This window comes from Fistularia commersonii, chromosome 19, assembly GCF_037954325.1.
Source record: "Fistularia commersonii isolate RoL2024-O1a breed Wild chromosome 19, RoL_Fcom_v1.0, whole genome shotgun sequence".
Taxonomy (NCBI): Eukaryota; Metazoa; Chordata; class Actinopteri; order Syngnathiformes; family Fistulariidae; genus Fistularia; species Fistularia commersonii.
The window spans coordinates 10,038,986-10,053,434 of NC_141302.1; the positions used below are offsets into that span (position 1 = coordinate 10,038,986).

Consider the following 14,449-nt stretch of genomic DNA (forward strand, 5'->3'; position numbering starts at 1 on the left):
ACAATTTTCTTTTTTTATGTACCAACACAGACTTACTGACAACAGAATATTGTAAGACCCCGCGTTAATGAAGCACTTTGGGACCTTCTGACCAATTCTTCATCTTCCATTTCATCTCCATCTCTTGGTGTATTGGTATTTTGCAGGGAAAAATACACGAGACTGAAGGAGAGGGATGGAGAGACAAAGGAAGTTAAAAAAAAAAGATAAAGAGAGAGAGAGAGAGCGAGAGAGAGAGGGCGCAGAAGTGCGCGGGAGAGCAAACGGGTTGAAGTGCGCCTGCTCCGTCGCCGCCGCCGCCGCCGCTCCTGAGAAGATCCTTCCATTCAGCTGCAGGAGGAGGGAGCAGACGGAGGAGGGGGTGAACAGACGAGAGAAATGAGTCAATGAGTGAATGAACGGACCCCGACACGGGCTTCATCCAGAGAATCGAACCGGTAAGGGGACGCCCGCGGCGCGTTGACGTTGTTTCCCCTCCGCCTTTATTCGGAGCGCAGTTCACGGTTTCCCCCCTCATGAACGGACGCGCCCGAGCCGGTGTGCCGCTTTCGGGATCAGGGATCTGAAATGTGATGGTAGTTCAGTGAAGTGCAGCCGGGATCGTTAAATCCGTGCGTAAACACGACCCCCCCCCCCCCCCCACACACACACACACACACACACACACCCACCACCCCTCTCTCAGACACGGGCACGGCGAGATAGTAACTGGAGGGACTCGCCGGGGACAAGAAAGAGAGCCCGTGGTCCACGCAGATGCCCGGGGGTCTCGGGTTAGTGTGCGCCCCGCTGCCGCCCCGCTTCGCCCGGTGCACCGGTTCGCCCGCAAGGTCCGCCGCACCGGGGGCTGGCGCGCGTAAATGATCGGTCCCCGGCAGGGATCGGCTGTGCTGAGCGAGGCAAACCCTCGAGGGTCGGGTGAGGGTGGACGCCCCGGGGGCTGCAGAGAGGTGTAGCAGGGCGGGAGGGGCACGGAGAGCGAAGGTGTCCGCAGGGCGCGCACCAGGTCAGGCTGTGCCGTCTGGAGCCGCCGGGGAAGATGTGGAGCAGAAGCGTGTTCCAGACAGGGGGAGGAAATAACGCCGAAGCTGGATCTGCTCGGAAGAGGCGGCGATGATGTTGCTGGTAGTGAAATGTGACATGTTGGCGTTGAGGATTCAATGAGAGATTATAAGGCGTGAGCGACTGGTAATGTCCAAAGTCCCCCCAGAATTTTTCGGGTACCGATTATGATGATGGTGTTGATTGAAATCCCATTACTTGTGGGAGGATTATCAGTTATCAGGTGATGTTACAAGTCCTATGATGATGATGGTTATTTGAAATCCCATGAATAATAACCTACTAGTAATGGCAACTGGTTATGGTTTGGCTCTGGTGACGTTGACATGACTGTGATGGTGATGATGATGATGATGATGATGATGATCATGATAATGGTACAAGCGATTGCAATGTTATTGGCAATTGCTCTGATAAGGCGGTGATTCTGGCCCCAGCAATTGGTAGATCATCCAATGATATCATAATAGCCCCCAAGCCCCAATCTTCTACTATTAGAATATATCAGGATGATCACAAGTCAAATAACATTTAATGCTGTATTGAGATGTTTAGTGCAATCAAGTTAAATTACATTTTCACTCAATTCTGTGAGCCATTTTGCGAGAAATTCGACTGCTTATTTGAATTCCAGCATTGATGTGAAAATGCTCAGCTCTTTATGTTAAACAATGACAGTTGTTGATATATATATATATATATATATATATACATATAAATTTAACACACACACACACACACACATAGTCTGTATATATATCATATATATACATACATTATATATATATATGTGTGTGTGTGTGTGTGTGTGTGTGTACGGCTGTGTGGTCCTGATGCTGACGTTAGTTGGTGGGTTGTAGGGTTGGGGGGGTTAAAGCTGAATAAAGGGATAAAGGGCAGTATGATGGTGGTGATGACTACTCCAAAACAGATAAATAATTAAAGTAAAGATATGTCACCTACTCAATAATTCAAGGACCCAAGCTGTCTGAGGAAATGTAGGCTATAAATTAATTTGCATAACTTGAACCATTTTTGAGCTTAAATCAGCATAAACACCCCTTTGTGTGGCATTGCTTTGATACCGTCATACTGAAGCCATCCAGTGCTGGGCCAGGTCTGCAAGGTCAGGGTGCACTGGGACACATTTCAGATTATGCAGTGAAAATGTTCTCCAACTAGGAAATGGTCAAAAATTAATTGACTTCTATTTCATGCCAGCAATATTAAATGATTGAACGAAAAAAGAAAAAAAGTATTTCATCTTTGAGTAACACGATATCTAATACAACTTTGTGAAAGTTAATTAACCATTCTATACTCCCAAGTCACTTGGACTCAGGGATTGTTTGTCTTGGGGCTTCCCTGTTGACCAGTTGTTATTTTGTCCTTCATGAACTGTGACTGCAAATGACATCACATGAGGAGAAACCTGTGGTTTAGAGGCAAAAGCAGAAAAACAAAACCAGTGCTTTTATTCATCACTTTGTAAGGATGGTTCCAGAAACGATGATATTGACGATGATGTGTTCAGATGCATTGTGTCACATTTATACTTGGCCTGTAAGTCTCAGCTGTTAATGTGTTTGGTTGGTGCGAAACAGACTTTCACTCTGTCCTGGGACTGTATGTCAACTAATCCATTAATTAATAAAACAAAACAATCACATCTTCCCAGGAGAAGGTGGTAACCCACATCCTGCCTTCTATTCTTGTCTATCTTAATCTAGTTAGGCGTATCCTGGCTGCCACTAACTGGTTACTGGATCCTGGGATCCCTCTCCTGACAGCTTAGAGTGTCTGGCCAATGGCTGAGAGCGACAGGAAAGTCCCCGTCGTTGTAATCCTCTTCTATATCCTGTGTGTGTGTGTGAGTGTGTGTGTGTGTGAGTGTGTGTGTGTGTGTGTGTGTGTGTGCGGGCATGTGTGAATGCGTGTATGTGTGTGTGTGTGTGTGTGTGTGTGTGTGTGTGTGTGTGTGTGTGTGTAATCATTACACACTGTTGTGTGGGTGTGGGGGTCAGCCCAGCTGATAGATAGCTTGTGTTCCGAATGGTGTAGCAGGTGGAAGATGTAGTTGGCAATGACGCCAAAGTGGGAAAAGGAAGAAATAAAGATTAACAACTTGTGCTGGCAGGCACCAGAGGACACTCGCATTAAAGTAGATGTCCCTTTTTTGTCTGGTTTCTAATGCTGATCAAATTAAAGAACAGGCATGTGTGCATTCTGCTTTTCTTTCCAGGCTAAATTTTCTATTAACTTATATCGGACACTAATATCTACCTACAATTAAATGCAGTATCTGTCCTTTGGCTAGCTTAAAAGAACTGGCTTGAAATGGCAGAATATAAAAGTTAAAGGAAAGTTTAAGGAGCCCCAAAATAAACTCCAACAAAGTGAGAGGTATTTTTTCATCTGGATCACTTCTGTGTGCCTTGTTGAAGTTTGGAGAAATTACTTTTGAAAATTTTTTAAAAATTGTGCCACTTCTGTTTGGTTCTCAAAGTCCAAAATTACAGAATTAAGAAAGTCAGTCACAATTTGAGTTTCCATCTACTTGTTTGTGTATGCATTTTAAGGCTGTGCCAACAATCCCGACTCAAAAGTGCCTCAAGATTTATTTATCCTGTAGATTTGGCAAAATGAGTTATTACACTTGAAGGCAGCATAAACAGATTTAGTGCATTGGAAACAGGTTCAGATTTACTGATTACCTACAGAAATTGTTGTGCTTCCAATTCTCTACTGGAGATAAGAAAAAGGGCAGCGCAGGAATGGAATCCGGACAAAAGTAAAATATCAGTTTGGACCGGACACAAAAACAACAATTAATCATATCACTTTCTGCAGTGATTACTACTCAACTGTATGAACTGACTGCATAACTGTAGTGTGTGACAAAAGACACAGATTTGAATAGGCTTTTTCCAGTTGTTTAGCGATATGGTTGGAATGGCTGAGGATGACTGATACACCTTCATGTGATGAGTTTCCGGTGCCCTGTGGGAATTCAAATAACTTCCATGTGAAACACTTTGTACCAAGTTGTGATCGTCAACAAATCTGACCGTGGCAATTGAATGTGAAATGTCTTCAAGAAAGGGAACTTTGTCCAATTGTCACAATCAGATTTGGCTGATTGACCGTGACCTGGATGACTGACCTTTAACAGGAGCATAAAGTTGTGACACTTTTCCAAGAGACAGTTGACGTTTCGTCTAACAATGACATTATCCAATAATGACACTGCAAAGTCCTCGAAGGGTAAATAAAGCACATGTACAAGGACAAATATTTACTGATCGTTTGACCTGTAAGATGTAGAGTAACAGTCTTCTGACGGTTAGCTTAGGACAATAAACATTTAGCCCATGGTAATACCGGCTGGCCTCCATCAAAACTCAAATACTTATTCGGACAAATTCACAACAGTATCTACTCTTACGATATTTGAGTTTTTGTCATGTCTGTATGCTGGAAGACAAAGGACTCTTCAAATGTCCTTTCTCTCGAGTTGAGCTGTTTGGACACACACTTTTCAAATCCTGACTCCTTTGTCTTACAAATGTGAGTAATGGGAAAAGTCTATTAAGATAATTCAAAATGACTAAACACTGGAGTTGTTATATTCTAAGTGTGTCTAATTTTTTTCTGTAAATTTAATTGTAGGCTGTGCTGGGGTGTAAAGTGGGTAGGTGTAATTCAACGAGGGTGACAGTTTTACATGTAAGTTTGAGAGTATCCGTAGTGAAACCCTGCATGGATCCAAGGTAGCACTGACCAATCTACTTCAATGGTTCCCTGGTGGCCTACAATGGCTCAGGGTGGCCCCTAATAGTTCTGGCCTTATTGATTTTGAAAGTTGTAACGTCCAGGTTATTCGACTCTCATCTTTGTCTTTTGATCAGACTTGCTAGCGATTGTTTCTTCATCTTGTTTGTCTGATTTATTGCTGAAAAAAATATTAGGGACACCTCTTAGTAAACCCAGTTCAGCTGAAATTACTGCCTTTGAAATGATGAGTAAATAAATCACTTGCTCCTTAAAAACGATTCAATAAAAAATTCAACTGAACATTATAATCCTCATGAAATGAGAATTTATTGCAGGGCTGTTGTATTATACTACGTTCATTTTATCTAGTTGAACCTCACAACTTGGCAAATGAAACCCCCCTCTAAGCTAAAAGAGATGAGTGGGTCGGGCCTCGCCTCCCCCTCTTGAGGCCAAATAGGTTGGCTGGGTCTCTCCTATCATTCACTCCACTCAATTTCCGATCACTCCCAAAGCATCACTTCAGGGATTCATTTGACATGTTTATTGCCAAATGGCTTGATTTCCAAGCTGGGCAGCAGTTTCAGAGTTACCACCAGTGATCTTACTTGCACAGCAGGCTCATTTGGCCCATGCACACATCTCGCTTAGTCCTTCAGAGGGAAAGGGGCCAGTGATGAACTCAGTCATTGATAGTATGTTACACCAAGACCAGCTTTCACCATTACTGCTCATATTCAGGTAAATCCAAACAGGACTCAAATTTCAATCATTTGTTCACATGCCACTCAGAGGTGTTCATTTTCACCGCAAGTAACTTCTGGTAAAATGTATCCAGAGGGCAGTGTAAAAGAAAGAGGGCGGCCACACTAACATTTTATTTATGGTACTCATAATGTTTTTTTTTCTGATGCGCATCTAAAAATGTCATGCTTAACAAATTGGTGACAGTGGCCTACTGCGCGTCCGTCTGCTTGAGCTAACTTAGTGCTATTTTACTCACCCCCCCCCCCAAAAAAAAAAAAAAAAAATTCAAAGTCCTGGAATGACAACTGCCTCAACCCACAGCTCAACAGGCTGATTTTTGTTTTCTCATCCAACTCTTCACATCTGATTATACAACAACTTTTAGAACCTGCTAAACTGACACCCACCTTTCTGCACAGCTAACATCTGGGCAGTCAATAATACATTGCTAAACTCTGCTTAACCTAACTGTCTGCAAACATCATGCTCAAACTGTGAAACATGAATCTCACCCTAAAAAGAAGCGATGCATATCCCTCTGTATGACCCAGTTACGCAATACCTCAACATTATTGTTTTATGTTTTTCACACAGGGGACCCCCTGCAGCAATTTTGATCAGTCACCACCCTTCAAGCATTACTTCTTCCTACAGAAGTTGGAGTCTAACTCTTTAGAGTCACACACCAGTGACAAGTAAGCGTACAGTGCTTGACCTGCACTCAGATCAATTTGACCCCTAAAATATGCATGTCTCACTATCTCCCCAAGGAATTACATGAATCCTGTCTGCATGTATGAGATGAAGTTGAATTTCCATACAGAAATAGAGTACCTTTGCCTTATCCCAAAAATGAAAAAATAACCAAATGTAGGGAAGTATGACAAAATGGACAGGAAGCTTATGGAAATGTGTTATCTGACAAGTAACTGCAGCTGACAATGTGATGGGATGAAAATCCACAAATATGTCTTTAAATTGTATTAGACGGAAGTATAAACTGGCCTCAACTGGAATATAATCAAGTACCAATGAATATATAACAGTATCAACCATGATTTGAAATAACTGAATTTAATGTCCCCTGTCCAGATAACGTGGGTGCAGATTTTCTAGGACTGTTTCCATGTTTCTCAAAATAATATAAGCCTAATGAGAAAGATGAGCGGAGATGAAGTATCCACGCGAAATGTTAGTTTCCAGTCGTTCATGGCCGTTGGCAAAGGCAGACTGAGTCATGGAGGAACCTCTAACCAGGTTAACTAATGGTTTTTAAATACCAGCTACGACTGCTGCTGCTCCATGTCCTGCAGCCTCTGGGTGTGCTGAAGCTCCAATCTTAATTCAAACACACAAGCCAGGCACGTTCAACAATATTATTCAAAAAAAAGTTTTAGATAAAGACAAATTTGTCCGACACACATTCCCCGGCTCCGACGGGCATGATGGCATTGTCTTCAGTGTCGTAGCGGCAAATTATGTTTAAAAATGAGACGGTCATTTATATGCAGAGAGGATAGTCTTGCTGCTGCAGCTAAGAATAGAAATCAGCAAGGTGGAGGGAACCAAAACATGAATACCCTGGCTGTATGACACATACTGGAGCTGGTGACACTGTCTAACTCTGCGTGCGTGACCGATCTGTGTGCAATGATTCACCGCGCCGCACATGCTGTTATTGTTGTCAGCGATGTTGTCACAGCCTCAAATCAAATTTCAAGGCTGGCTTGATGCAACATGAGACTGTGTTAAATGGAGGAAAGTACCGATGGTCATTTTTGAAAGATAGTGGAGGAGACAAGGGAAGCAAGAACACAGTGGACTGGGTGCTGGCTGGAATAATGACAATCAGACTGAGAGAGTGACAAAGTTGTTGAACGTCGTCCAGCAGCAGCTTCTCATCAACAAGTAATTTGGAAGCAGGGACAGAAATGGATGAGACAGGGATCCTCTTCGGCCGTTGGTGGTCGAACAGATGAAGCACTTGTTGCTGATGGACAGATTGGCTCCCTGGTGGTTTTTTCTCCCTGTGTGAATTTGGCTCCTATTTCTGTCCCTCTCTTCTCTGTCCTGTATTTTTTTCCTCCCTCCACCCTGGTCGTATGATTTCCACTCTTTAATTTTCACCCTTGTTCCAGCTCTCCTCCCATCAGTTTGCCTTTCCAAGCTCACTCTCTTGCCACGTTTTTTGGCAGCGTTACAAAGTAATTCTTTTTAAAGGCTATACAGTTCATAAATTCATTTTACTGTGTGTTGAATTTATTGCACTCCGAATTGTTAATGTCCACGATGCCAATGTGTCAAAAATCCAACATCTATCCTGAGAAGTGTAAATCTGAGGAGGTGTATGTAACTGTACATGAAGATGCAAAAAATGCAAGCTCAGAGACTTGACCTTCGAAGCAGCCCTGTGGTGAAGCGGAGTGGTTTGGTCTCCATATAGATGTAAACCACCGGAGGGAACTTTCAGATACACACCGCTCTGGGAGTTTTATGCTTCACTGTGTTGAAGGTAGGAAACAGCAAAGAACCGACCATGCAGGTTTTTGCTTTTCTCAAATATAACTGAATGGAGTTTTTTATTGTCATGATCCAAGTGCCGTATCTTTTTCCAGAAATTATGGCCCAGTTACTCAAGATTATCGTCATGTGACTGTCAGAACTTTTTGAGGAACTATTTTCCCTGAATGTGAAAGTTTCTCTGTGAATCTAGGCACAAGAACGTCCTGATTATCTCCTATCTATATTTCTTCCAAAATAATCCCTCTTGTTGACAGAGGCTTGTGGAGTTCAGAAGAGTTCAAAGTGATGACTTGTCTGTATTTACAGCTCCCAGAGTGAAACACTTTTCAGCTATTCATACCTGTGCATCATCACATGTGCATTTGCAAGCCTGAATACATGTATTGGATTTCACTCCCCACCTGCAGATGCTTAAACAAATTCTATTCAACATCTATAAAAAATATTTACCACAATAGGGATTGAATCATGATGAAACAAATATCCTGGCACAATTGCTAATGATACTGCTAATCATAAAAGACACAGTAGATGAGGGCGTGGTGGGGCAAGCGATGTTGGCAGAGGTTGAGGTGGCAAAGATGAAGATGTTAAGGTTCTCTTTAAGCTTTCGGAGGATGGATAGGATCAGAAATGAGTCCATCCGAGGGACAGCATGTGTTAGATGTTCCGGAGATAAGACTGAGATGGTTCGGACATGTACAGAGGAGGGAGGGTGAAGGTTTTGGTAGAAGGATGCTGAGGCTGGAACTGCCAGCAGGAGGTCTAGAAGAAGAACAAAGAGGAGATGGAATGAAAGATGACATGAAGTTATTTGGTGTGAGAGAAGAGGATAGAGAGGAGAGGGTTAGATGGAGGCAGATGATTTGCTGTGGTGACTCCTAAAGGCATTCCAAATAAAAGGAGAAGTCAAGGGCTTCCAAGCTCTCCAGACAACAATCGCAAAATAAATCAAAGTATGAAGGTCCTTAAGTGCATAAAAGGGATTTACTGGTGCGATTTAGCAGATGCAAGCCATCGATTAGCCCTTCAAATGCAAATGCACTCAGTCATCTGCTGCTTGAGGAAGAACTGAGTTTGAAATTAGTTGCATGTGCTGCATACATACGGTATTTGATGTTCATCCCATCTCATCAGGCTAAAAAAATGCCTGATCTTGAAACCATGACTCTTTCTCTTCCTTGGATGCTTCTTTTCATCAAACGGCAAGAAAAGTTATAAGCTATGTTTTAATTATTTTTGTGTAATCCCGCTGAGAATGAAAACCTCCTCGCTCACAACTGTAAAAAAGAGGTGAGAAGAAGGAGGTGGCTTTCTTATTTGTAATGTTTGATTTGCTGCAAAAATATTGGATGCAGAAATATTTAATATGTGGCCTTTTTTTTTCATCTCCCTTCCCCTGTTTTGCTGTCACTTAAATTTTCATCCTCCACATTCCAGTTCTCCCTTCCTGCCTCCTCTTCTCCTGCCCCACATCTTTTCTCTGATTACCTCCTCTCACGTCACTTTGCCGGTCAGGTTCGCTCCTGTCTTCTTACTCCCACCAGCCTCTCTCACTCTCAAATTCCCCTCACATCCCCTTTGTCACCTCTGTTCTCCCAGCACGCCCTGCTATTCTCCGCTGCCTCCTCACCTCGCGGCCTCTTCTTCCTTCCACCCCGTGTCCTCCACCTGACAGTCTGACTGCCTCACCTCTCGTGAAGATTGCTTATTTAACTCTTACTCCCAGATGTCCTTATTAGTGTCTCCTCCTGTCCAGATCAACATACTTTTCAATCATTGGAAATCCGATTGCATCCCACCCTATTACACCTGTCTTCATATATTGCCACCTGTTTACTTCCCTGATGGAGTCCGGCTGCCTCGCAGTTTTAATCTGTGTTTTGCTGCGCCTCTTTTTTTTTATTCAGTTGTGCGTAATCTGTCACAGCAGCATAAAACCCAAAACCTGGTTTATGTAATCTGATAAGAGTCCACACACGGGCTGTCGAGGCACGTTGCATGCATGACTGCAGGTTTTTTTTGGCATGCAATGTGTGTGTGTGTGTGTGTGTGACGGTGTGCTCACGAGTGCATGCATGTGTGATTGTGAAATCTTGTATGTGTCAGCATCGCAGGACCGGATTAGAGTAGGGATGAGGGTTGTACGCAACAGAGTGATAGATTGAAAAATGATGAAATGAAATGAAGCAGGAGTGTATGATTAGGCACACCTAAATACCCATAATCCCTCTCTGCTGACTTGCTGTTTTTTTTGGTCTGTCATATACACAACAGGCCATAATTTATCAATCTATATGGATTAAACATTGAGTAATTGTGAATAGAGTAAAATAGTATACTGGATTTCATCCATCCATCTTTAGCTTATCCTCAGGGTCACGGGAGATGCTGGCGCCTATCCCAGCTGTCATTGGTGTACATCCTGGACTGGTTGCAATTGCAGGGCCACATACATAGACAAACAACCATTCCAATTAACCTGCTGTATATTTTTGGGAGAACCGGAGGAAACCCACACAGAGAACATGCAAACAGGGGCGAACATGCAAACTCCGCACAAAAAGGTCCCCTTGTCAGAATCGAGCAGGGTCCTTCATGCTGCGCCACCGTGCCGCCCATATATTTTATATTACTTTCAAAATAACTATCAGTCTCCAAAACCACATCCCTCAGTAAGAAAATCTGGGTTTTGCCTTTTAGTTATATATTATTCTTTCTTAAATTAGAAGAAAAAACATGATAAATAATAACAAAACACAGTACTTTAGAAAAATATTGTCAAAAGAAATCAAAAAGAAAATCAGGCATAAGTAGGGAAATTACAGAAATTCAGACAAAAATGAATGAATTAACAAAACTAATTTCAAATTATATTTGGTGGGATAAAAAATATGTATGATTATTGAGTATTAAAATAACAACAATAAAAATAAGCTTAAACTCATGAATAAAACAGGAGTTAATGAAAGCATTTACTGAAAGGTACATCAGCACTAATGGATCAAGTTATTTTGTGCTAAGCCACTCATTCTCATGCCTGGGACTTAATACATTCATTTGTTTTTGTACGACGTTTAAACTTTTACACCTGAAGCAATAGTGACATTGAAAAAATGTTAACAATGATTTGCACAGCTTTGTTTTTTTCTTTCCCCTTTCTTTAAGGGATAATTACTATTCCTGTAAGTACAATTTTGTATGTATGTGTAACCATGCCATTACAGAAGAAGTATATTTTCATACTTTGTCTTTGGTTTATGGGAATTGTTATTCTTGTCTACAAACACATTAAACCCCAGAGCAGCCCATTTCCAAATGCCAAGCATGTCAACATGAATCAGCAAATAAAGCTGCTTTATCCTCTCTTTTTAATCTCTGAGAATAAAGGCCAACTTTGAGAATAGATTCAGCGCTTTCAGTACCTACGTGCACGGTTATGGTGGGACAGCATCAAGCTAATGACAGACTCAGTTCCATTTAACTTCATTAGCTTTACCGCAGCTTTGTTGTTCCCATTTCCTAAAACAAACAAGTGTTATTCATCTGCTCTGTTATCAAACTGAACAGCTTCTTGGAATTGCCTCCACCTCGTGTGACACACACAATCACACACATTGACACAACACTTCTAGTATTTATTGGAAAGAGCCATAACTTCTCATCAAGCCAGGCATATTTACTTTGGAAATTAAAAGTTGGGAAGAAGGTCGGTGAGTGCCAGCTCTTTATGACTTTGTCTTGCGCCCGGACTCAGAGGATGAGTGAAGTCCACCGAGGTTAGCAGTGAGCTGGAAGAGGTTTGATGAAAACACAATTAGGGGGATATGAAGAGAGATTGAGGGTTTGAGCAATGACTGGGAAAAAGCAATGGCAGTGAGCCGAGCAGGTGAGTGAGGTGGGAAAAATAAAAATGATGACGGATGAGGATATGGAGCTTAATTGAACTGCGGCCTTCAGACATCTCTGCTCTTGGCTATTATGGCCAAGACATTTGTCCATTCTTCCATATGTCTCTTTCCCTCCCAAAACTTCAACCTGATTCACAAGCAAGTTAAGTTGACTGAATCCATTGCTCATGAAACTTCTATCTATAGTATAATAGGCTGTCACCTTAAATCTCGAATTCTTTTATGGTCTGTGGTTACAACTGTAAGTCACTCCGTATAAACACCTCAGCAATGGCAAATGGCCTTGACATCAGTCCGGAGAAAAGCTCTGGGCGGAGGTGTAAAGTCATCTAGGGTAATACACTCAAAAGCTGAGGTTCCCTCAGGACTGCTGGCTGTGTGTGTGTGTGTGTGTGTATTAATGTGTGTTTCTGTTAATGTGTGTTTGCAAAGTGCTCTTATGGGTTTGTAATGGATTTGTTCAAACTAGGGGTGTAAATCCCAGGATACAGCAGTGTATTGTATTGATTATTATTACAATTGTGACATGTCTCCCACTTGTTTCCTTCTTCCCTGATAACGCTTTAAAGTTGTTATGAAAATAATCATTTTCGTTTTGGTATTTTCCTCAAGATACATTTTGATACCCTCTTGATTGGCTTTAAGATCATGAGGAGAATGCATGTGTAAAGTGCCAAAACATGACCCGACAGATCATCATGAAATCAGGCCAAAGTTCAGCTGGATATTAATGAAATATCAACTAAATCTTCAAAACCAGCAAGAAATTATTGAGAAATAATTAAATAGATTACTTAATCAGAATCAGAATCTCTTGAATGGCTAAAAGTCCAAAGTACACAGGAATTTGACATTGTATGTCAGCACCTTGGAGCAGCAAATTGAAGAAAAGAGTTATAAGTTTAAGAAAAGCAAAGAATCATTAACTTAGCGACAAAAAACACAGATATGTGTTTGTGGGCTATGGAAATGTATACAATACAAGTTGATTACGTAAATATCAATAAAATATCCTTTGTCATCATTTCAGATTAATGTATCTTTCCATCCCTTTTGCAGACACTTTTAGTTGTGAACTTGTGTGTTATCGGGCCCTGTCACAGGGAAACAACACTCCAGTGAACAGCCCAAGCATATATGAGTGCATCATTGCGCCGAAACAACAAATCCATACAAGTGGGAACACTATAGAGCAGCCTGCACAGGAGCACGGTGTGTCGTTGTGAGTCTGCTCAGCTTAAATGTTCACTCTCGGTGCTCACATTCATTTATTTATGCATGATAAGTGTGTGTATGTGCGCACTTTGGCTCCCCCGGGCTCTCCGCTATCCTCTCTGTGTGTGACATTAGTCTGAGCACTGGGCTGCCAGTATCTCTCAACATCACACACACATACACACACACATGCGTACACACACAGAGGCAAAAACAATCAAACTGGGGCTGGCAGATACTGGATATGAACATCTGCAATATGACTGGCGCTCGGGGAGAGCAGAGTGCGTGTGTTCATGCGCGTGAACACAGCATATCCATGACTTCTTATCAACTGAAAGCCGGGTGAAGATTATGCTGATTGCGCGTTGCATAACAACACCATACGTGTAATATGCATTATGAGATTGCATACATTACATTATGGGGATTATTTGAAGCCACGGTTGGGATTCAGTTACATTGCCCCAGCCAGTTAGAGGGAGGTTTTAACTATCACAGCTTGTACTCCTTCCACAGCTGTACTGAGGCTTTTTTTAAATTTTATTTCCTTTTTTTAATGGCTCCTCATTGAAGCCCCTTGACATTGTGTGGCATCTATTAATCTCCCAGCAGGTCAACATAATATCACGTAATATGTAAATGTGCTATTATAGATCACATTACACAAAATCCTTCATCAAGCACCCAATCAGGTCAGTGTTTTTTTATGCACCATGGTCTAATTGGTATCTAAAAGAAAAAAAAATCTAAGCGAGGCAGTGGATGTGAAAAAAAGAATATAAGCTGATTTATATGATGAGATGTGGTCAGCTTATCACTCATCCATGGTAGACAGCATGACACAAGTGAAATACATTGAATTATTTTTGCTTTATGTTGCTATTGATGTATGGCCCAGAAAAAGTCTGGAAATGTACAAACTGTAATGTTTACAGCAAATACATTTTCCATTTCCATTTCCCATATTTGAAACCAGTTGTTATCGGAGAATCTCACACATATACAAATCAGGCTGAGTGTACCAGTCGTGGTGAGTAGAACTACAACTTTGTGGCTTTAAAACCTGCAGTATGCCTGAATCGAGGTTTTGGAATTATGTAAAGAGCAGAGGCAGTAATGTTCTCATTGACATTAACCAGATCTTGTCATAAATCTTTGTCCAATTTTAACATTCTTGTTGGAGAGTTTTTCACCGTTTCTCATGGTGCTGTTTG

At 41.8% G+C, this 14,449-nt stretch overlaps 1 protein-coding gene across 2 annotated transcripts in view; it reads left to right on the forward strand.

Annotated features, from left to right (window-relative positions):
* Window positions 1-290: 290 nt before the first annotated feature.
* The window catches only part of LOC147223676 (sodium/calcium exchanger 1-like), a 95,278-nt gene continuing 81,119 nt past the window's right edge, over window positions 291-14,449 (forward strand). Inside the window, exon 1 of one of the 2 annotated variants that reach the window (XM_086165199.1) lies at window positions 291-437. In XM_086165199.1, coding sequence (XP_086021325.1) covers window positions 395-437 — 43 coding nt within the window. In that variant the 5' untranslated portion in view covers window positions 291-394. Of the gene's footprint in view, window positions 438-6,249; window positions 6,279-14,449 lie in introns of those variants that run through there. The other variant, XM_086165200.1, reaches the window with a different exon arrangement.